The sequence below is a fragment of the Rhinolophus sinicus genome, chromosome 4 (assembly GCF_057876585.1).
Source record: "Rhinolophus sinicus isolate RSI-liver-muscle chromosome 4, RSI-T2T, whole genome shotgun sequence".
Lineage (NCBI taxonomy): Eukaryota > Metazoa > Chordata > Mammalia > Chiroptera > Rhinolophidae > Rhinolophus > Rhinolophus sinicus.
This window is the reverse complement of record NC_142504.1, coordinates 34,953,719-34,977,012: the sequence shown is the minus strand read 5'-3', so window position 1 is coordinate 34,977,012 and position 23,294 is coordinate 34,953,719. Positions and strand designations below refer to the sequence as shown.

Genomic DNA, 23,294 nt, shown 5'->3' with positions numbered 1-23,294 from the left:
AGGATGGATCATCAGTAAATTTGACAAGCTGAGGGATAACTTGAAAAATGAAACAGGACAAGATTGCAAATGGTATTATATAACACAATGACAAAATTTGCCCTCACAAAGCCAGGTTCCTTTTCATACAACATCAGAGTCATTGGTGCTTAATTCATTTCACCTACACATGTTCCTGCACAAACTCGGTGTGTAGTACTGTTCCTGGCCATTATTTTCAAATATCCCGTGGTGCTTTGAAATACTGAGATCTGAGGATGAGTCTGCCTCAGAAGACTAGTGCAGCAGCAGGTGTCTATTTTAAAAATGCCATTTAACGTGTCCTTGTAAATGTCCATTTTAAAAATGAGCAAACGTGAAGTTGATCCCCAGATTAATATTTGAATGCTAGCTATTTGAAAAAAAGCTTTAATTGTTTAGAGCTGATGGAGTGGTTGAATAAATAAAAGAAGGAAGAGTGTAAATTATTGGAATTAACGAGACTAAGCTATCTTCAGTCTATGTAGTGGCTGTTCCTTCAAAGTGCATATGCTGTGATTTTATTATAATTTTTGAAATTATTTCCTCATGCACAGTAATTTACAAAGCTCAGATAAAATGAGTTTGTAGATATTTTTACTGTAAGGTTTTCAGTATGTAAAATTAACTTGCCCATGCCTTCCTTTCCTACTATCAACATCTCTCACCAGAGGGGTACATTTGTTAAAATTGATAAGCCTAATTTGGCATATCATTATTGCCCAAAGTCCATAGTTTACGTTAGGGTTCATGCTTACTGCTCTAAATCTCTTTTTAAAGATGTGGTCTTGGAGTATTGTTGATTATCAACGGTTCAAGTTTTGCCCAGGGCCACCAATGCCAGTAACCAGGTTCTGAATGACTGAATAAATGAATGATTATAAGGTCTCGACAGAACACATGCAAAATATTTTTCTTTTTTCTCTCCAGGTTGTATACCAAAGATCAAAATTAAAGACAGAGTTACTAAAATAAATAACAATGATAGAGGAAGCTTGTTATTTGAGTATTCTACCTGAATGGTCTTTGATGTAGAGGGAACTCATTCTGTTTATTTCTAATCTTACTGAGGGATGAAGAAGAGTTTATCTTTAAATTAACACTTATAGTATATAAAATGCTCTTATGTTAATTTAATAAGGGTTTTGATTTTGATTATTTGATTAAATGGGTTACTTGCATGGTTCATTATTTTTTACATTTTTTTCTGTCTTTTATGTTGTTTTTATTATACAAAGTTAGAAAGATGTAAGACTAAATCCACTTATTATTTATTAATAAGTAACGTTTTACAATCATATTTCATTTTTAAATTATGTTCCATTTTTCAAAATTTGTTATAGGGAGATAATCCTAAAGAAATATTTTTTAAAAGCTCAGTTATGTCTTTTATGGTATTATTTGTAAAAACCCAAATCTTAGACAATAATTTTTTTTTCTTTTTTGAGATGAGCAGTGCCACACTGAGTCTGATTATGGTGATGGGATTGTCTCGTTCCTTTTTTCAATCAAAGGAAAGGAGGCTTCTATGGGGGAGAAATGGAATTCAAGAGGCAGAACCAGCTGTTCCTTTCCCAGATTTTGAAATTGCAAATATTATTAGCTGGTCTTTGGGTTTTTGGAGGCGTGGATATCAAGGGGCCCTTATGTTGAAAATGAGTGTCCTCTGTCATCAGACTGAGATCTGGGGCCAGTGCTGGTCTCATAGTAAAAGGTTGATAGATCAAACTTGAGGAAGACCTGCCAGATGACAGCAGGCCCTTTTCTCATTGAAGGAATTGAGTAAGCCCCTGCTCCATATGGGACAGGGTGTATGTCTGTCTGTCTGTCTTTCTCTTCTTCCCCACACATACACTGGAGTACTTAAATGAATGACATTCGACTGAATTTATTGTTGCTACTGTTTAGCAGGCCTTGATCTAGGACAAGGTGTTTGGAGGAGAATGAATGATGGCTGCCTGATCTTGAATCTTCTCACTCACACTCCTCCAAAAGTCATAAATCCAACAGAAAGAGGAAATAAAAGCACACATGACCCACACCTTCAAGAGCATTAAGAGACTCAGTAAGCTTGTGATTGCAGAGAATGGTACAGGGAAAGCTTAAAAGAGATTTAAGAAACTGTGACAACAGTGAAGGGGCATGTAAGACTTAGACAAAGCACAGAGAAATCACTTCAGAAAGAGAAAGCTGGGACTCTGTATAGTTCACAGCACTGACTACAGGAAAGGAGATCAAAAGTGAGTGGGACTGAAACTGTCAGCCATTAGAAAACATTACTTCTGGGAGAGATTCAGATATATAGGAAAAGGGTGGTACCTCTTGAGGACAAGGCAGTGAAAGTGAACAAGGAAAGAAAAGGGAGAAATTAAGGATCCTGTAGAAATGAAAAAGAAAGAGGGCACCCCACGCTCTTCCCTTTTTCTCCCACCAGCACCATCAATAAAAACTGCCTAGAATAAGGAAGAACTGATGGAAGAGACACCCCTGAAACTAAGAACCCAGTCCATTGAATGACTAGAAATAGAACAAAGTGATCCACATGTATACAGAAGTGTAAAAAAATTAGAAAATGTAAATCATTGCATTTCTGCTGATAAAAAATGCTTTTTAAAAAATCAACCATGAAATTAAAGAAAACTGTGTCCAACCCTATAATCTAAATTAAGTATTAATGTAGGCTCTTGGGTATATGAAGCAAACAAATACAAATTTTAAGAGAAGAGAGCCAGAAAAAACAAAAATGAAATGAGAGTTAATTGAACTCCTGGGAAATATAGAAGAAAAGATAAAATCAAATTGGAAATGAAGACTAAATTGCAAGATGCCCAAGGGAAAAATAGATTCAAATGATCGGTGACCCAATATCATTAATATTTACATTAAATGTAGATGGTCTAAATATCAGTTAAAAGTCAGAGATTGTTGTCTATAAGAAACTCACTTCAAATATAATGCTATTGGTAGGCTAAAAGAAGAAAGATACAAAAAGATACACCATGTAAACACTAATTAAAAGCAAGATGGAATAGCTATATTAATATCAGACAAAACAGACTACCAGAACAAAGAAAATTTCCAGGAACAAAGAGAGACATTGATATTGATCAACAGTCCAATTCACAAAGAAAACACAGCAATTCTAAATGTATCTACAATAAACAACAGAGCTTCAAAATATACAAAACAAAAACTGGCAGAATTCAAATCGCCAGTTACAGTGGGGGGTGTCAAAACCCCTCTTTTAGTCATTGATAGAACTACTCTTCAGAAAATTAGCAAGTATTTAGAAGAACTCAACAAACCATCATCCAACATAATCTAAGTGACATTTATAGAACTCTCCACTCAACACTAGCAAAATATATATTGCATACATATGACATGTATACCAAGATAAACCGTATCCCAGGTAATAAAACGAACCTTAACAAATTTAAAAGAATTGAAATCATGCCAAGTATGTTCTCTGACCGTAATGGACTCTAACTGGAGATTAATAAAAAAAACAACAGGTGAAATAATTGGGGGGAGTTTCATCTAAATGAAAATGTTTTTCCTCTGCCCTTGCTTCTGAATTGTTATTGGCTTGAAAAATGGGAAAATAGATATATTTTATCTGACAGTGTGCCAAAATGGTAATGAAACAACATTGTCAGTTGATTATTACCCATGATAATTTATCTCTTTGTCCACTTTATTTTACAGCTTCTCTGTTAAAAGGACTAAAACATGCTAACATAGTGTTGCTTCATGACATTATCCACACCAAGGAGACGCTGACACTTGTGTTTGAATATGTGGTGAGTAAAACAAGAATTCAGACTTTGTCAATATGAATACAAATCTTAAAGTATTGCCATAGAGTTTCAGTTTGGGGTTGCTATACTGAATTGAGTATTTTATCTGAATACATATAATTTATCTGAGTACTTGTAATTTTGCATTATTTTGAGTGATGTGTAATCTTAAGAGAAAAATCCAGAAAAATGTTAAGTTGAATGAATTTCCATAAGATATATTATCTATTTATAACCTATTTCTTACATGGATACACTGTTATTTTTAGGTTTATAAATAGGATTAAACAGCATGATGGTTATCAGTCCATCAGAGGAAGTTCACAAATGATAAAAATGTTTTTTTTTTCTTTTTTTCCCTGTGTACTTGTAGCTTGGTTCCTTAAAGGCATCCTTATTAGGATTTCTGGTGAAGGAAAGCCTGATACTTACAATTTAGACTTCATAGTTTTCCCCTTCAGTTGGTATTTCAACTATTAATTAAAACTTCCAATTTGCAAAGCACACAATGTAATGATCTTATTGTGTTGAGAGTATTACTGCTAGAAGACTTGGACTTGAACTCATAATTAATCTTTCTCCATTTCTCTTAGAAAAACATGTGGTATTTGTGTAGCACCACTTCAGCATTTAACTGTGGAATCATGAAATGTAACCATGATAATTAACATCCCAGTTTTCACAGATGGATCTGAGAACATATAATTTATAAGATACAGATGACATTGGTGGAGACTTTTATTGAGAAGAATGGTTGTTGGTATTGTGAATGTATTAAGATCCCACTTGTAATTACCACACTACTTCTTTTAAAAATTTGAAATAGTTTTCATCTTTCCTTAAAAATACATAATAGAATGAATATTTGCAACATTTTTATTTTGCGAATGTCTGCCTGTCTGTCATTTGAAAATTGTTGTCTTATGAAGAAGCCATTCATCTTGTCTATTTACATATAAATGGTAGATACATTTAAATAATATGGTAATGTGGCTACAAGGACAGCTAGAGCTGAGCAATTGAATATATTACATGCTACCAACAATAGATGCTGATTCACACATCAATGCAAATATAATTCTTTTGTTTAATCGATGATTTTGGAGTCAATAATATATTCAGCTGATTCGGAATTGGAATTTTTTTCATATTATCCAGTATGTCTAGTTGCAATATTTCAGTTAAATCTAGATTTTTCTTATATACTTGACTAACTTTTGTAATGTTTTGTAGAAAAGAAATTTCAAAAATATACTTGTTCCCTCTCCAAGATAATTAAATAAAAAGGGAAAAAAATAGTTTTGCCCCTAAAATCAGTAACATTGATAGAGAAACTAACAAAAACAATGTGAAGATATATCCTCCAAATCTTAAAAAAAAAAAAAATTAAATATATTTGTGGGGATAAAATTGTGCATATCAGATCAGATGACACTTGATGATTTTATTGTCTGTGGATGTTGCCACATAAAAGGAAAGAAATTCACTGTCTTGCAATATTTGCTAACGAATTAAGACTGACTTTTAAACAATCGTTTTTGTGTGAGTGAAATTTTCTCTGGTTCCAATTCTTGTGGATACATCCCAGGTCCTCTTAAATCAACCGCAGACAGCCTGCACACATGCAGTACTCTATAGGCGACATTTCATTCCTAATTTCTCTGTGGGAGTTAACACATACATGAACCTGTTCTCTTTTACAGGATGAGGCGAGCTTGTGTCATCCGTGGCTTATGATTACCTTGCTTTACCTCTTCAGTTCTCTGCTCCACTTTTATTTCCTTACTTTCCCATTGTTTCTTGGTCTTCCTCCTTTCCATTTTTCTTTGGCTCTCTTTTTTATAGTTTTCGTTTCATATCCTTTTGTTCTTTTTTATTCTTTTCGTTTCCTATCCTTTTGTTCTCTCTGGTGAAGAACTTTTCGTTGCTGCAACTGAAGTTTGTTTAGTTTTGTTTCTTTTAAATAAAATGTTTCAGTGAATCTCTGAAATCAGAGTTGGGGGTGAGGCTGGTAGAGAACATCTCCAGGTGATAGAAATATCTTACGAGAGTCTTTACCAGTTAGAGTGGGGAAGGTGTAAACCCCTTGGCAGCATTCGTCTGTCTATGTGGGAGTTGCCCAGTACAGAAATAACTTCCCTGAATACTTCCTAAAGTTTTTATTTTCGTACATTGCTTTTTCATTGATTGTTGTTCATATATATGCTGATACCTCAAGCAAAATTAAGGTTTGAACATACTTGAACGTATTAGTTTAATTATATTGCTTTCCTCACACTATCTAGAGGAAATAAATTCTACTCTTTTATTGAATGCTTTATAGCAGTGGAAAGGCAGTAGTAATTTCAAAGCATGAAATGTCTTGGGAATTAGAGCAGATCTAGGTGAGGGACATAGGACAGGAAATAGGAGGGCACTGTAGGCTTGGGATGATGGGTGAGAGATCAGAAAGGGAAGTGAAAGAGTCTTTAAGACAAGTATGATCACAACACAAAAAACCAAGAACCAAAATTTATTGAGTTTTATGCTGGGCATTCTGATCAGGGCTTTCTGTGCATTGTTACTTTTGATGTTCTCAACAGCCTTAGGGAACTATGAATATCACCAATTTACAAAGGAGAAACCTAAGGATTAAAGAGCTTTTCCAGGTCTTGTGCTATGTAAGACAAACTCAGACCCATCTTACTCTGAATCCTAATTGTAATATTATATCTCCTGTTTATTTTTATAACTTTACTTAGGTGGAGCCTTTGGAGAAAAAGGAAACTTTTTTTTTTCTTTCTACAACCCTTTTTGTACAACCTCTTCACTTAAGATCCTGAGTGCAGTAAATCCTAAATATAGTTAAATTGCTTTACAGCATACATAAGTTTCATAGACTGGTCAAAACTAGGTCATTTTATTTTAATTATGAGATTTTTTTAAGTTTCCATAAAACAAACTTTTAAGGTACATTGTAGGAATCTACTTAATCATACACACATACACACATACATACACAGAGAACCTTGTTACTTAGCAAGACCTAAAATCAATATCAAACATTTAATCTACAATTTCTTAAACTTCGTGATGATATTGCCATATTTCTGAATTGTTAACGTCAAAGTTTTCTAAAAACTGTTGGTTTTGTAGTTTCATGTAATTAATAGTACCTTTTTTGAGGGAGTTAATCAGTGTAAGACAAATAAATACATCCTTCCCATTAAAACTCTAGATATGAAGGGAAAGTAAAATAATTTAAGGTTCATTAGGTCCTACTGGATTTTTCCATTGGATTAGAATTAACTAAGTTTTCAAGAGTTTTTTGAGGTACCTATGTAATTTGAGTTCCACAAAGTAAAAGATTCCTATTTATGATAGTTTACACACTGCATAATATATTCCTATTCTTTGCATTAAGAGAACTCTAAGCCTCGCTGCTTTATATTATTTTAATGAATGACATATTAGGTTAATTAATAAAAGCTTTCTGATGGCCAGACTAATGAAATACGTAATGAAAAGTTTGTGATGTGAAAAAATATTTGAGGAAATGACTGAAGGTCATTATTTTTTTAAATTATGTTTTAAATATTGTTATTAAAATATAGTTAACATGCAATATTATATTAGTTTAGGTGTACAACATAGTTATTCAACATTTATAGACCTAAAGAAGTGATCACCAGAAGTCCAGCAACCATCTGACACTGTACCACACTGTCACAATATCATTGACTATACTCCCTATGCTGTACATTACATCCTCATGAATTACATGTTTCATACTTGGAAATTTGAACCTCTTTTTCCCCTTCACCTTCCCCCCCCCTTTTAATTTTCAATTACAATTGATATTCAGTGTTACTTTCAGGTATACAGCATAGTGGTTAGACATTTATATAATTTACGAAGTGATCCCCCTGACTAGTCTAGTACCCACCTGGCACTATACATAGTTATTATGATATTATTGAGTATATTCCCTATGCTTTACTTTGCATCCCCATGACTATTTTGTAACTAACAATTGTACTTCTTAATCCCTTCACCTTTTTCACCCTGTTCCCCAGCCGCCTCCCATCTATCACCTCGATAAATCTAGTATCATCTGATACCTTACAAAGTTTTTACAATTCTATTAACTATATTCTTTATGCTATACCCTACATCCACATGACTACTTTGTAACAACAACTTTGTACTTATTAATCCCTTCCCCTTTTTCATTCACCCCCAAGTCCCTTCCTGTCTGTCAACCATCAAAATATTCTCTGTATCTGAGTTTGTTTCTGTTTTGTTTGTTTATTTTGTTCTTTAGACTCCACGAATAAGCGAAATCACATTGCATCTGTGTTTCTTTATCTGACATACTCCACTCAGCATAAACCCTGCACGTTCATCCATGGCACCGCTGATGTCAGGAGCCCATTCCCTTCCCTGGCTGAGCAATATTCCTTTTATATATGTACCAACTACTCTTTATCTATTCATTCATTGACGGATACCCAAGCTTCCTCCATATCTTGGTCATTGTAAACAATGCTGCCCATTAAAACCCTAGATATGAAGGGAAAATAAAATAATTTAAGGTTCATTAGGTACTACTGGATTTTTCCATTGGATTAGAATTAAGTTTTCAAGAGTTTTTTGAGGTACTTATGTAATTTGAGTTCCACAAAGTAAAAGATTCTTATGATAGTTTATACACTGCATAATATGTTTCTGTTCTTTGCATTAAAAGAGAACTCTAAGCCTAGCTGCTTTATATTATTCAAATGAATGACATGTTAGTTTAATTACATAAAAGCCTTCTAATGGCCAGACTAATGAAATACGTGATGAACACATGGGTGCACATGCCCCCTCGAAGTAGCGTTTGGGTTTCTCCGGATAACTATCCAGAAGTGAGATTACTAGGCCCTTCTTTGTCTCTTGTTATAGACTTTGTTTTAAAGTCCATTTGTCTACTATGAGTATTGCTATCCCATCTTTTTTTGTTTGTTTGTTTCCATTTTCATGAAATATCTTTCTCCCATTCCTTTACTTTCAGTCTGTGTGTGTCTTTGGATCTGAAGTGAGTCTCTTGTAGGCAGCGTATGTAAGGGTCTTGTTTTCTTATCCATTCAGCCACCCTATGTCTTTTGATTGGAGGATTTATTCCATTTACACTGAAAGTAATTATTGATAGCTATGTGGTTATTGTCATTTTATTATTCATACTTTTTATCTTTTTAAAAAATGTTAAAGTCTCTTTAAGATTCCTTGTAATTCTGGTTTGCAGTTAATGAACTCTTTTAGCTTTTTCTTGTCTAGGAAGCTCTTTATCTGTCCTTCGATTCTAAATGATAGCTTTGCTGGGTAGTGGTTCTAAGTCCTTGCTTTTCATCACGTTGAATATTTTGTGACCATCCCTTCTGGCCTGCAAAGTTTCTGTTGAGAAATCAGCTGACAGTCTTATGGGAGCTCCTTTATAGATAACTATCTGCTTTTCTCTTGCTGCTTTTAAGATTCTTTCTTTGTCTTTCACCTTTGGCATTCTAATTATAATGTGTCTTGGTGTGGGCCTGTTTGGGTTCATCTTGTTTGGGATTCTCTGTGCTTTCTGGGCTTGTATGTCTACTTCTTTCTCTGGGTGAGGAGCATTTTCCATCATTATTTTTTCAAAAAGGTTTTCAATTCCTTGCTCTCTCTTCTCCTTCTGGTAGCCCTATGATGCAAATATTGGTACGCTTGATGTTGTTTCAGAGGCTCCTTAAACTAGGCTCATTTTCTTTTCCTGCTGTTCTATTTGGGTGTTTTCTGCTATCTTATCTTTTAAACTGCTGACTCAACTCTCTGCTTCATCTAATCTACTGTTGATTCCCTGTAATGTATTCTTCATTTCAGTTATTCTTTATGTCTGACTGGTTCTTTTTCATGTTTTCTATCTCTGTTTTTATGTTTCCTATTTCTTTGTTGAAGTTTTCCCTGAGATCACTGAGTATCCTTATAACCAGTGTTTGGAACCCTGTGTTCGGTAGATTGCTTGTCTCCATTTTAGTTTAGTTCTTTTTCTGAGCTTTGTCCTGTTCTTTTATTTGCGACATGTTTCTTTGTCTCCCCATTTTGGTTACCTCCATGTATTTGTTTCTATATATTAGGTAGAGCTGCCATATTTCCTGGTCTTAGTATAGTGGCCTTATGCAGTAGGTGTGTTGTGGGGCTCAGTGATGCAGCCTTCTTGGTCACCTGAGCCAGGTACCCCAAGTGTTTCCTTTGTGTGGGTTGTGTGTGCCCCCCTGTTGTAGTTGAGCCTTGGTTGCTGTTTGCATGTCAGGTGGAGGGATTGACCCTCTCAGGTTGTTTGGTTGTGAGGACTGACCATGACTACAGTGGAGGAGCTGTTGTGTAGGGGCTGACGGTACAGAGCAGGGTTCACTTTAATAGGGCTCTGGTGCCTGCCCAGTGTGCCCTTTGTGTGTGTCGTCCTTGGAGGTGGCAGGTTGATGCTCTGGCCAAAGTTGGCCACCAAGCATGCCAGCCCCAGGGCCTTCTTGGATAACCCCCACTGCAGGCCAAGTTTAGCTGCATCCTGTGAGCTGCCGGGGGCCACCTGTCATGAGCCACAAAGCAATCTGCAGAAGGCCGCCACCTGTGCTGTGCTTGGAGGTGCCTCAAGAGGCCAAGCCGTAAACTGAGGCCGGCTGTGGCTAGTGCCCAGCTTAGTGCTGCTCAACCAGAGGAAAAGGATACGCCAAAGCCAGATACTGCTTGTTTGAGTTTTGAGAGTCTTTGAGAGATTGTTGGAAAGTCTGCAGCATGAACCAAGATAGGCTGTTTATGTGGAAAAGCCACTGGAAGTGGCTTGGGTGGGCCTGATGTTGGGTGGGGCAGGGTCTCAGGGAATCAGTGTGAAGGAACAGTGTCAGCCAGGTTGATGGAGACTCAGATATCGCTGCCACCTGCATCATGAGGGAAGTGGACTCTACAAAGAAGCAGTGGCTTCTGCCAGCATCTTCCTCCAGGAGAAAGCTGCACCTTCAGCCTTTTTTCCTGAAGCCAGACAAGTCAGTTCCTCCCTGTATGTCCCTGGCTTCTTTTGAGCTGCTGCCCCAGCTTTGGAACTCAGAGTGAATGAGTCCGTCAGTGAGTAAATCCGTGTGTTGTCCCTTTAAAAAGAGCGCCTGGGACTGCACCCTCCCTCATCTCATCAGCTACAGTCTCTGCTGGAATTCACAGCCAGATGTCTGGGACTTCTCTGCCTGGCACTGAAACCCTAGACTGGGGAGCCTGGTGTGGATCTGGGACCCCTCGCTTCTCTAGGGGGGAACCTCCACAGACAAGATACCCCTCCCAATTTTTAAGTCACACACAGGTGTGGGATCAGCCTGTTCTGTGTCTTTGCCCCTCCTACCAGTCTCAATGTGGGTTTTTGTTTTTGTTTTTTTTTTGTATGTTCTTAATTGTAGGGCTTCGGTTCAGCTAGACTTCAGGTGATTCTCAGTGATGATTGTTCTATAGTTTTGTTGTGGTAATTTTGATATGGTCATGAGAGGAGGTGAGTACAGTGTTTACCTACTCCGTTGTCTTCACCAGATCTCTGAAGGTCGTTATTAAAGTAATTCAGTGGGTAATAGGATGTTGTTAATACCTCTTAAGTATTGTGAAGAGCTCCTAAAACATCTGAAATATAGACTGTTATACACTTTCAAAGTGTGTAGATATGATCTGCAAGCTGCAAGGTTGGGAACACACTAGGAAATATCCTGTCCCAGCAGCGCATGTCTCAATGCTGTAATATGCGAGTCCTGTGGTGCGTGCTATTTGGAGGACTACCTTTCTCCAGTTGTTGTCAAGCAAAGGAGAATCGTCAACCAAGGAGTGGCTTGATCAGCTTTAAAAGGTATCTGGTTTCATAATGGTCTAAAATGTATTCTTATAACTACCTTTTTTTCTGCATGGGTTTGAGACTTAGAAGAGAAATATAGAAAATAGTGAAAGTGCTCACACATTTTTTTCTACTTAAACAGAAAGTAAAGTAATTTAGTTTTTATTTTTTTTGCATAAGACAAATAAGTGCTGCATTACTCTATCACCATGCTGAAAAATTTAAACATATTCCAGAAGTGGAAATACAAATATTAATAGTCAACATAATTATGTAAATATGTATTATCATTAGCTAAAGTGCATAACTATTTTGTTCTATTTTAAATTTAATGAGAGTAAAGTAAGTAAAATAGCATTTTTCATTACACATTTAATAATTATCTATAAGAAGAAAAGCAACAAACTTACAGCTAATCATGATATTTATTAGAGCAATCATTTTCTTTCTTCTACTGAGCTGTAAACTAGTGAAGTAACCCAAACAAATGTGCAACATTATGTAAAACAAAAATCTGTATTCCACACACACAAAACAAAGTGTCACCAAATATCATATAAAGTGATTTATGGATTTCCAGAGATCACATAATGTGTTTTTATAGTACTTTACATTCTACAATGCACTCTCAAAAATGTTGTTCCATTAGAGTCCCTCTTTGGCCCTTTGAAGTATGTAAGGCTTGTAATATTGTTAATTAGTTATTTTACTGAGGAAGAAAAATAATACTTGGAAAATTTACTAAAATCACTCAGATAGACTAAAAGGGTAAAGAGAAGACTTTAGCTTAAGTCTTCTCTACCTAAAGATCCTTGTTTTTCCATTTCACCCTGCAGCCTGCTGGTGTCAAGCATCTGCATAGTTTGATATGATGGCCTGAGGTATGTGCGATGCTAGGATATGGGACGTGCTGCTGAGAGTTATGTTCTGTCTTTTCACCCTGTGACACTATCTACCTAATTGTGTGGTTTCTCTGCCTCATACATTTTGATTTCTAAATCTATGAGGAATGCTTTAATTTGCATGATTTTATGCTACATCTGTTCTTGATTACTTGAGCTCTCCATCAGAATTCTGGTTTCCAGATTAAACTATCCAGGGGCAACTGAACATTTTTCTGCATTCCTATGAGATAAAATGTGCGTGTACATGTCCATGCATAGCCAACTTTAAATGGGGATGATCAGGGAAGGCCTCACTGAGAAGGTGAGAGGTAGCTAGGATCTGAAGGACAAATATGAAGGATCTGAAGGAGAAAACCACATAAATTCTAGGAAAGAACCTTCTAGAGAGAAGGCTCGTGTGAGGAGCAGTTGGGCTCCTGTGGTTGGAATGGAGCAGGCCAGGATGAGACAAAGTCCAATATGCAGTGGGGTCTGGATTGTGTCAGGCCTTGTAAGCTTTTGTGTTAATGAATTTCGCTTTTACTCAGAAGCCACTAAAGGGTGCTAAGCAGAGGAATGAGGATCTGATCCAACTTATATTTTGCTTTGATCTCTCTGGCTTCTTTCTTAAGAAAAGACTACAGGTGGACATGTTCTGGAGCCAGGGGACCAGTCAGGAGGCTATTGCAATGACTTAAGCATGAGATGATGTCAGTAGTGCAGGTGGGGAAAAGGGGTTGGATTCTGGATATATTTTCAAAGTTGAGCTGATAGCATTTGATGTGGGATTTGAGAGAGGAGGAGGAGTCAAGGAGGTCCCCAAGGATTTTGGCTGAGCTACTCCGATAGTGCAGCTGCTTTGAGGAGAGATGGGGCAGACTGTGGCAGGAGCACTGTGGGCAAGATGCCACTCGTTTTTAAATGAGTTAAGTTTGAGGTGCCTATTACATATGCAAGCGGAGATGTCACAAGGCAGCTGGATACATGAGTCTGGAATTTAGTGGAGAGATCCGAGATAGAGATTTGGAAGTTGTCTGGGTTATAAATTTTTACAAAGAGATTGGAATGAGACCACCACGTGAGATAATTGTTGCATTGATAGCCCTACATTACCTATGCCTTCAGCTACTCATACTTTTGTATAGTCTATGCCCCTTAGTCTAGGCTGGGCTTGTGCTGTAACCAGTAAAACAATATGATGGAAGTGACACTATGCCCATTGCAGTCCTGACACCTTGTTTTGTGCTCTTCAGCGTCTTGACTGTCGTGTGATAGTTCTAGTTGTCCTGCTGGAGAGACTACGTAGAGAGGCAACGAAGAGAGGGAGAGTCCCTAGACTATATGGAGGAGAACTGAGAACCCAGAAGACAGTGTAAAATTGGGCCCTAGACATGGGACCCCAGCCAAGCCGTTTGCCCAGCCAGCCTAACTATGTGCCAGACATATGACTGAACAAGCCACATGGGATGGGGGGTGGGGGAGAGGGGTGCTGCATTCAAGGTGCACAGGTATCGGTGCAACTCAAGGTGCAAGGTGCACAGTGAGTTATCCCTGCTATACCTTTTCTGAATTTACAACCCAAGAACTGTGAGAAATAAAATAATGGTTGTTGCTTTAAGCTCCTAAGTTCTGGGTTAGTTTGTTGTGCAGCAGACTATAATTGAAGCAACATATGAGTCAATGAACACAGAAAATGGAAGAGAGTTTCATGGCCTAAGCACTTAGGCACTTCCACCTTAAAGGTCAAAGTGATGCCCAACGGCCAACAAAAGATACTGAAAAGGAAACACCAGGAAGAAAGGAGATTATTCATGAACTCAGATAAAACTGTTTCATCTGAGACTGAGCTAGATAGACTTGGGTTTCAGAAGAGCAGGGGTTGCCTCTCCGGTGCCTAGCAGAGTGTCTGGCATATAGTAGGTGGTTAGCAAATACATGTTATATGAATGAATGAGTGGCATTTGCAGCAGGAAGAGCAAGAGACTATAATAGTGTTATTACTAAGGGCAAACAACCAAGAGAAAGTAGAACGACTTAATTCATATTTAAATGTTGTCTTAATTTTTCCATTTATCTATATGCCATCTTTAGTTTCTGTGTATAGTTTATTTTTCCTCTCAAAGCAAACATTCTTCCAAGCGGAAGATCAAGAACAAATCAGACTTCATAGCAATTAGAGCAGACCTCAGACAATGCCACCTAGTTGTGTCGAAAGAATTAAAGTGTCTAGCCACTCTGAATCAATGTACCAGTCAGCGTTTTCTGTGGCAAGCAACAGAAATTCTCTTTGGTTGAACTAATCAGAAAAGTTCATTGAGAGGGTATCATGTGGCCAACAAATCTGATTGGAAGACTTTAAAAATGGTCAGGAATTGTGTGAGGTTGGATGGCCAGAACCAGAGCCAAAATCATGCCATGGAACTGTCCACTGAGTACCCTGAGAACCAAGAGTGCAGGCTCCAGACATCATTTCTTACTTCACTGGCCTGGCAGCTCGGGCAATTGGATGTTATTACCTGTGCTGATGATGTCAAAATGGCGTCTACAGAGTCCCTGCTTCTTTGAGTTGTTGGCTCCTCATGCTAAGTGAGAGTTGGTTGTGTTTGATTAGCTGACACTAGGTCACATGCCCATGTTTTGACTGCACAGGCCCCTGAGAAAGTGAGTATCTGGCCTTTGGCTTTTGTAATGGCAGGTGAGTCTTGCCTCCCACCAAAACTCATAAAACAGGGAATTTTCCCAACAGAGGGAATACATTCAGATACAGGACACACTTCCCTCAGATCTCTGCTCCTTCCCCCACAAAAAAACATCTCATAAACGTCCACTAGAATCAATTCATTATGTAGTACCAGATAAATTACATCTAGAATGTGAAAAGAATTGCGGATGGTATGTTCATATAATCATTGTTCATAATTTTAGAGAAATCATCAAGAATGAAGGTGAGCAAAAGTAATGCTGATATTTAAAGGGTGGTGGGGAACAAACCTCTGAATCTAAAGACATATAAGCTTACTATAGAACACTAGTGAAATTCAAAAATTGATTTTTTGACATTAAAGTCTAATAACCTTCCTTCCCTTATAGTAAGAAACAGTGTTATTTCTTGATTTCAGCAAAGTTTATGACAGGGACTCTCAGTAAATCCTTTAAATAGAATAAAATTGAAATCCAGTTGTTAGAAGATTATTAATCTTTTAAATTATTGCTGGTTGAACAACTTCACCCAAAGCTTATGGATTAATGAATTGACAGGGTGGAAAAAAGTCTATCAGGGTATGCTGGAAGGCATTGACCTTGACCTTGTCCTATTTGATATTTTTATTAATAACTCAGATAAAGATATGGTGATGATGTACTTGGTGTGTGTGTGTGTGTGTGTGCGCGCGCGCGTGTGTGTGTGTGTGTGTGTGGTACCTAAAAGCCATGATTAACAGTTGGAGTGACGGAATCAGGGGTCAAAAAATAATATGATGAAATGATGACCAAACCTACAAGGTGAATTGCTGTGGGGATAAGTAAAACAATCTGTTTAAGTTTAAAAAAAAAAAAAGACATCCCAACCTAATCCAGAAAAACAAGGTGGAGGAGAGTTAACTTAAAAGCAATTCATGTGTAAAAGGCTAGTAATTTCTTTGGCTCAAAGAACTGCAACCAACAGGAGTATACACTGGGTGGTCCAATGCGATGGCAAGAGGTCTATGAACCTTGTACAGCATAAACCCAGGACAAGTGCCAGGAAGACTTCTTCAGGAAAATTAAAGACATATTGGAGAGTAGTTAAAAGGTAACATCTATTCCAGACAGAATCAGAAAACCAAGTGTGAGAGTTCTGAGGAGTCTAGTTCTAACTTAATCATGGGAAGAATGTTAAAATGTTTGTGTTTTTTGTAAATTAAATTCAGTGCCCTGAAGTGTAATGAGCATCTTATTACTAAAAGTATTCAGGCAGAGGATAAATGGATCCACAGAAATACTGGGAGAAAGGTTCCTAACCTGTACTCTATGCAAAGGACTGAAATATATAATTTAGATGTGTTATTCCATGTAGTTCCAACTAAAACCATGAAGTAGGTATAAGGTGAGGAAATTCAGGCAAAAATGTCAAATACAGTTGACCTTCAACAACGTAGGTTTGAAATGCACAGTTCCACTTATATGCAGATTTTTATTTTAATAAGTATGTAGTATAATGTAATAATGTAGTAATAAGTATATATTTTACAGTATACTGTAAGTATATTTTCTCTTATGATTTTCTTAATAACATTTTCTTTACTCTAGCTTTCTGTATTGTAAGAATACAATATATAATACATATAACGTACAGAATATGTGTTAATTGACTGTTTATATTATTGGTAAGGCTTCTGGGCAACAGTAGGGGAGTCAAAACTTACACATAGAATTTCCACTGTCCATGGGGTCAGGACCTCTTAGCCCCGTGTTGTTCAAGGGTCAACTGTACTCCAATCACACCCTCTCCAGTGCCTGCATCATATCATTTCCTGCGTCAAGTGTGAATCCAGGTAATTCCAAGTGTACATAGCAAAGGACTCCTCAAGTTTTTGCAACTGTTATGTAAACTCATCTCATTTGGCATAATTTTTGGAAGCAGAAACACAACTTGCTATGGTCATTCACTTAATAATTCATTTGCTCATTAATTAATTAATTAATTAATTATTTTTCCCTCCAGCATATGTGGGCTGTCTTCTCTGTGCCAGTGACTATCCTTAAACTCTAGAGATACAAATATGTAGCCCTTGTTTTTAAAGAGGTTGAAATTCTCTGGAAGATTGTGACCATAAACTAGATAATCTTTGTGTGCCACTTGAGTTAAAAATTGCTGTCACAGAACTTCATGTGTCATGGGACTAGAACACAATTAGTGTTTTAGTGAAAACAATAGGAAAACTGGATTTGACTCATGAACTTCTTTTGTAGAGGAGTTTCAAGGATGTTTTAGTTTCACATATGGAGAACTAGTTATACAGTGTAATACTATGATTCTGTATTCTGAATGGGAGGGTTGTCGTTCAAAACCAAGTACCGAATGTGAACAGATGTAAACATTATGGATCACTGAATGTGCATGCAGCATAAGATAGAAAAATTCTGAACCAAAAGGGGAAATTAAAGAAATGAAAAAGAAAAAGGTTAGCTTTCAATCAGTGATCTGTTCTGAACTTCTCATTTTCTCTAATTGATAGGATAAAGTCAATTAACTTCTTTTCTGTCCTTTTCCCTAATGGCTTTTTCTCACCTAGTAGGCAACCACGGTCCTTTTAGTTATTTTCAACTGTGTTTTTTCACTATCATGTTGGATTCTGAGGTTTTAATTTATTTTTTTCTCTTTACATAATACCTATTTTCTTTATGTTCTAGTTTTATTTCATATAGTTGCATCCTTATTAGGAAGTCCTAATCATAGTTCAGTATTTTAATTCACATGATTTAAGATAGAAGCTTGTCTAACTGTTGCAATAGTAGATGCTGGATTATCTACAAAAACACACTTATGAGTACATCCCACTATCGATGAGAACTTTTTATTAGAATACCCTATGCCTTTATGGGCTTTTAAATTTTTAAATTATTTTCTTTATTTAGAATTTCATCATTTAAACTACAGACATTTAATGTGAAAGCTAGCGTAATATGTGTTATTTGCAGAGAACAGGCTGATAAAAGATTATTGATAGAGGAAAATCAGATGAAATGTAAGAACAGTAATAAAAAGAGAATTCCTTTAGAAAGAAAAGAACATACTGCACATGTTAATTAGTTGGGGATTTTTTTCTGATAGGAATTATTTCCTTATTTCTTAAGTTAAGAAAATAGTCTTCAAAAAATTGGACATGTTTCAGGGGCAGCTGGAAGCAGGAGAATGATGCATTAATGTAATAAGGCTGACAGTAATGATCAGTTTGGAGAAACTAGAGGAACTTTACAGCTAATGTATTACACTAAAGTTGTCATCTGATGCCAAGTACCCAAGATCTGGATGAAAATGATCAATAATTCCAGTTACCTTCACATTTTATTTGATTAGGTCGTTAAGTAATCAGAGAAAAAAATCAGCAAGTTTGTCTTTAAGTCAGAAAGCATACATTATTATGTATCATACAAAATGGGGTGTCTTCAACTTTATGAATTTTCAAAATCAGCAGTTCGATAAACGCATATAATTACAATATCCATTTAGACTTTTTTCATATTATTATTTCTTACATTTTAAGAACAGTTAACATCACGTAATATTTTAGTTTAATATGCATTTTGTGCTTTGGTAAAGGGATATTAAACCCACTTCAGGTTTAAATCACTCATTTTTGTTGATGTGATTGTTGATTTTATGCAAGTTATACATCACGTACATATAGAATCCATTAGTTCTATGGTTTGTTATGAAAAACAGCAGTTTTTACTTTCAACTTTCAACTCTTTTAGCTAATTCTTTCCTATTTCCTCTGAATATCTAATAAGACTTTCTTTTATTGCCACTTCTTGATTATTTACCTTTTGGCATCATCCATTGATTTCTACAGTGAAAAAGGGAAATATAATGATCTCTTTTTTCATTCTTTCACTTTCAAACAATTGAACCAATTCTATCCTGCCATCCGCCCAACCTCCCATCCTCCCAATATAATTATATTATAATTTTGATTAAATCAGATATTCAATATTTACATTATTATGTCAATATAAATCTTGTTTGTAGTTGCGGCATATAGTATACTGTAATTACTTTCCCCCTTAAGTTCAACTTTTGGTTTCCCTGAAATTAATAATAATTTCCATATTTTATTTCCATTAATAATTCAAGGCCTCACCAAGCTTCCGCCTAGTACATCTCCCTTCACTGTTTTCCTGGGATGCTCTTCCCCTCTCTTTTGGGCCGGAGCTCTTTTTTTCTCCATCTCATATTGTTTTGTTTGGAGCCATTTCTAATAGCTCCCTGGGAAAGAGTGTGTGGAAGACTTTCTTTTTTTTTTTGAGACATTTCATTTCTGAAAATATCTTTATTCTGCACTTAGGCTTGATTGACATTTTGGCTAGATAGAGACTTCTTGGTTGGAAGTGATTTCATTAGAATTTCAATGGCATTGATCCATTGTTGTCTAGTTTTTACTGTTTCTGTTAAAATAATTCTGTTTGCAGTATTCTGAAATTTCATGATGAAGCAACAAATAGACTAAGGTGCAAATTTATTTTTGTTGGGTGCACTTTTTAAATCTGGAAACACATATCTTTCTACCCCCTTTTTTAATGTAACAGTTTTATTGAGATACAATTCACACTACAACATTTACTCTTTTAAAGTTTATAATTCAGTGAATTTTAGTATATTCACTGAGGTATGGAACCATCGCTATTATCTAATTTTAGAAAATTTCAGCATCCTAAGCAGAACCCCATATCCATTAGCAGTTACTTCCTATTCTCTACCCATCTAACCCCAGGCAACTACTGACATACTTTATATATCTATAGAATCTATAGATTTGCGTGGACATTTCATGTAAATGGAATCATTAATATGTGACTTTTCTGACAAGCTTCTTTCACTTAGCATAATGTTTTTGAAATCCATCCATGTTGTAGCGTGTGTCAGTTCTTCATTCTTTTTAATGGCTGAATAATATTCCATGGTATGGATATACCACACTTTGTCTATCCATTCATCAGTTGATGTACATTTGAGTAGTTTTTACCTTTTGGCTGTTGTGAATAGCTCTATGAACATTTGTATACAAGCATTTGTGTGAGTACCTGTTTTTAGTTATTTTGAGTATATATATATATATATATATATATATATATATATATATGTAGGAGTAGAAGTTCTGAGTCATCGGATAACTCTATCTTCTTTATCTTTAAGTTTTGGAGGGACTGTCAATGTGTTTTTTAAACTGGATGTACCATTTTACAATCTAACCATCAGGGTGTGGAGGTTCTAATTTGTTCACGCCCTTGCCAATACTTGTATTGTCTGTCTATTTTTATTACAGTGGGTATTTAATGGTTTCTCATTATTATTTGTTTTGTGTTTCCCTCAGGACTAATGATGTTGAACATCTTTTAATGTACATATGTCCTTCTGTTCCAATAAATTGTCTTAAGTTATTTTGTTATGATTTCTTCCCTCCATTTTCTTTTTGGATCTTTTATTATTTAAAAGTTGGGCCTCATAGATGGCTCCTTAATTTTCTTATGTTATCTCTCCTATTTTCTAATTATTGTTTCCTTTAGGTGAATGTAAGGGACATTTTCTCAACTTTGTGTTTCACCTGTTTTATTGAAGTTTTTAAATTTTAATATTGTGAATTCCAAGATACCTTTTTGTTCTCAGACTATTCTATTTTATAATATCCTTTTCTTGTTTCAAGGTTGCAGTATCTTTTCCTATCTCACTGGAAATATTAATAATAGTCTTTTTGAAGCTTTTCTAACAGTATTTCCTGTTTCAACCAAGTTGTTATTATTATTATTATTATTTTAGTTTGTTTTGGTCTCTGTCTTTAATTTTAGAGGCTTTGTTTGCTAGCTGGTGATTCTTGGCTGTCTGGTCATACTTAAAAGTGGTGTAGTGCCAACCTGATTGGGATCTCCAAGTGTGGGGATGGCTGGTTCACCGTGAATTTCACCATAAAAACTGACTAAGCTATATGAGAAACCCTTGATATCGGTATCCATCTTGCCTGCAACGCTGTAAGATTCCCAGCGATGATTTTTGTGGAGGATAGAGGCTTAGCTGCCAGTCTTTGGAGGCAGAGAAGGCGATAGGACCCCACATCATCCTCTTGTTTTAGGATTGTATCTTTGTTCCTAACTGGTTGGGTTTCCTAGTTCAGACACTCTCTGCTTTCCCCCCTCTCTGAGCTTTGGAGAGGCAGTTACCTATGTATGCAGAGTGGGAAGGAGTACAAGGATTATAGCTGCGGAAAAGACTTTCAACCAGTCTTCCATATTTTAAACCTCCATGTGTAGTCCTTCTATTCATTCTCACGTCCTGGTGCCACCAACTCGTGAGCCTTTTTGGTTCTGTTGTACAAATGCGGTTGCTTCCAGGCCTTCCCCACTGCCAGTGTACTAATCCATGTTTGTTTTATTCTGTTTTCGGATGATAAACTTGCTACTCTCTGTTTTGGTACTTCTAAAATTTGGTGAACGGGGATTCAAGACAGTACAAAGTAGAGTATGTATGTTCACTTTGCCATCTTTATCTTGGAATTTCATCCATTCTTAATAAGTTGAAATGTGAACAAATGCTTGAGCTTGTCATTGTGTAAATCACTGTGTAATTAGATAATTTTTTCACATTAATGTTTGTGAAACATATTAATCTTTGTTATTTATCAATTGTCAAAATTTGTCAAATGTGCCAAGTCCAGTGGAAGTGAAGATATTTGAATTAACTGTTATTAGATTATGGACTCATCAGTGAATAGGTACGTGAGTAGTATCTACAGTGCAAGTGTGCCTTTATTGGGGTATCCTGTCTTGGTGGAAAATATGTATGTTTGTTAATTGGTTAGTTAGTTGTTGTTTTGTTTGTTTTCATAATTTGTTATGATGATTATGGGATGTTGATACACTGTATAAACACACACTCAGTACATTAGACAGTATTTTAAAGCCAATAAGAATTTTACAATGTAACTGTGTATAAGCAAATAAACAATGGTGAAGGGTTCTGATTTTAAAACTTTTCTGAGAATGTCTAGATTGCTCAATTTGCAGGTTCGTTGTGTTTTTGAGTGCTGTGTATAATTAGAGTCCTCTCTTTTAGAAAATGTCAAGATGATTTCACTCATGTGGGATATAAAACTGAAAGCAACAGATGAGCAAACAAGGCAAACAAACAAAAACTCATAGACACAGACAATAGTATGGTGGTTGTCAGAGGGAAAAGGAGTAGGGAGAAGTAGAACAGCATAAAGGGTGATGGAAGGAGACTTTTGAGTGGTAAACACAATGCAAATACAGATGACGTATTCCAGAATTGTACCTATTGAAACCTATTAACCAATGCCACCCCAATAAATTTAATAAAAAAATGAAAAAACAAAGAAAATGAACTTTATTGTTCTATGTGAACATTGAACTTCAAGTGAATAATTTGCTCCTTTCTCACTGGCAGATACAAGTCCAGTTACAAATCTCCGACAGGTGCACATCCCTCATTTCCATTTCATAATTCAGGAAGTGAAAAAATAATTTGTCATGGCATTTATTTGCTAACTAAGAATTTTCCATCTCCTGGGGATTTCTTTTTTTCTTAAATATGTGATCTTTGTTTTAAAGCTTTGGATCTGTTATTAGCTTCCATTTTAGCCATCATCAGGAACATTTGGAAGACAGAATTTGTTCTCTTTTTCCTCCTTCTATTTCTCTGCACTTTCTAGTTGGATAAGGAATTTAGAAGCAGCAAGGAAAGGCAAAATGTTGAGTATCCAAGCTATTTGGGAAATATATTGAGGAAAGACATCTAATTTTAACAACATGATAAAAAGTGAACAGTGATGGGGGAAAGAGGTGTGGGGAGAGATGGTTAGTGACAGAATATTTGTTAGGAGAAAAGAAAGGTCTAAGGATTTTTTTTTTTTTTTTTTGTATTCAGGTTTTACCTGAGTAAAAATACCATGAAATGAGTTCTATCTTGTAAATGGTAAAAGGGCAATGTGATCATTCTTGTCTGTCATCATGACATCTGTAAAAGATGAG

The 23,294-nt window shown here is 36.0% G+C and overlaps 1 protein-coding gene across 4 annotated transcripts in view; it reads left to right on the top strand.

Annotated features, from left to right (window-relative positions):
* The window catches only part of CDK14 (cyclin dependent kinase 14), a 547,463-nt gene that overhangs the window by 228,027 nt on the left and 296,142 nt on the right, over positions 1-23,294 (top strand). For all 4 annotated transcript variants that reach the window (XM_019716536.3, XM_074340704.2, XM_074340703.2 and 1 more), the window contains one exon: positions 3,727-3,821. In XM_019716536.3, coding sequence (XP_019572095.1) covers positions 3,727-3,821 — 95 coding nt within the window. The remainder of the gene's footprint in view (positions 1-3,726; positions 3,822-23,294) is intronic.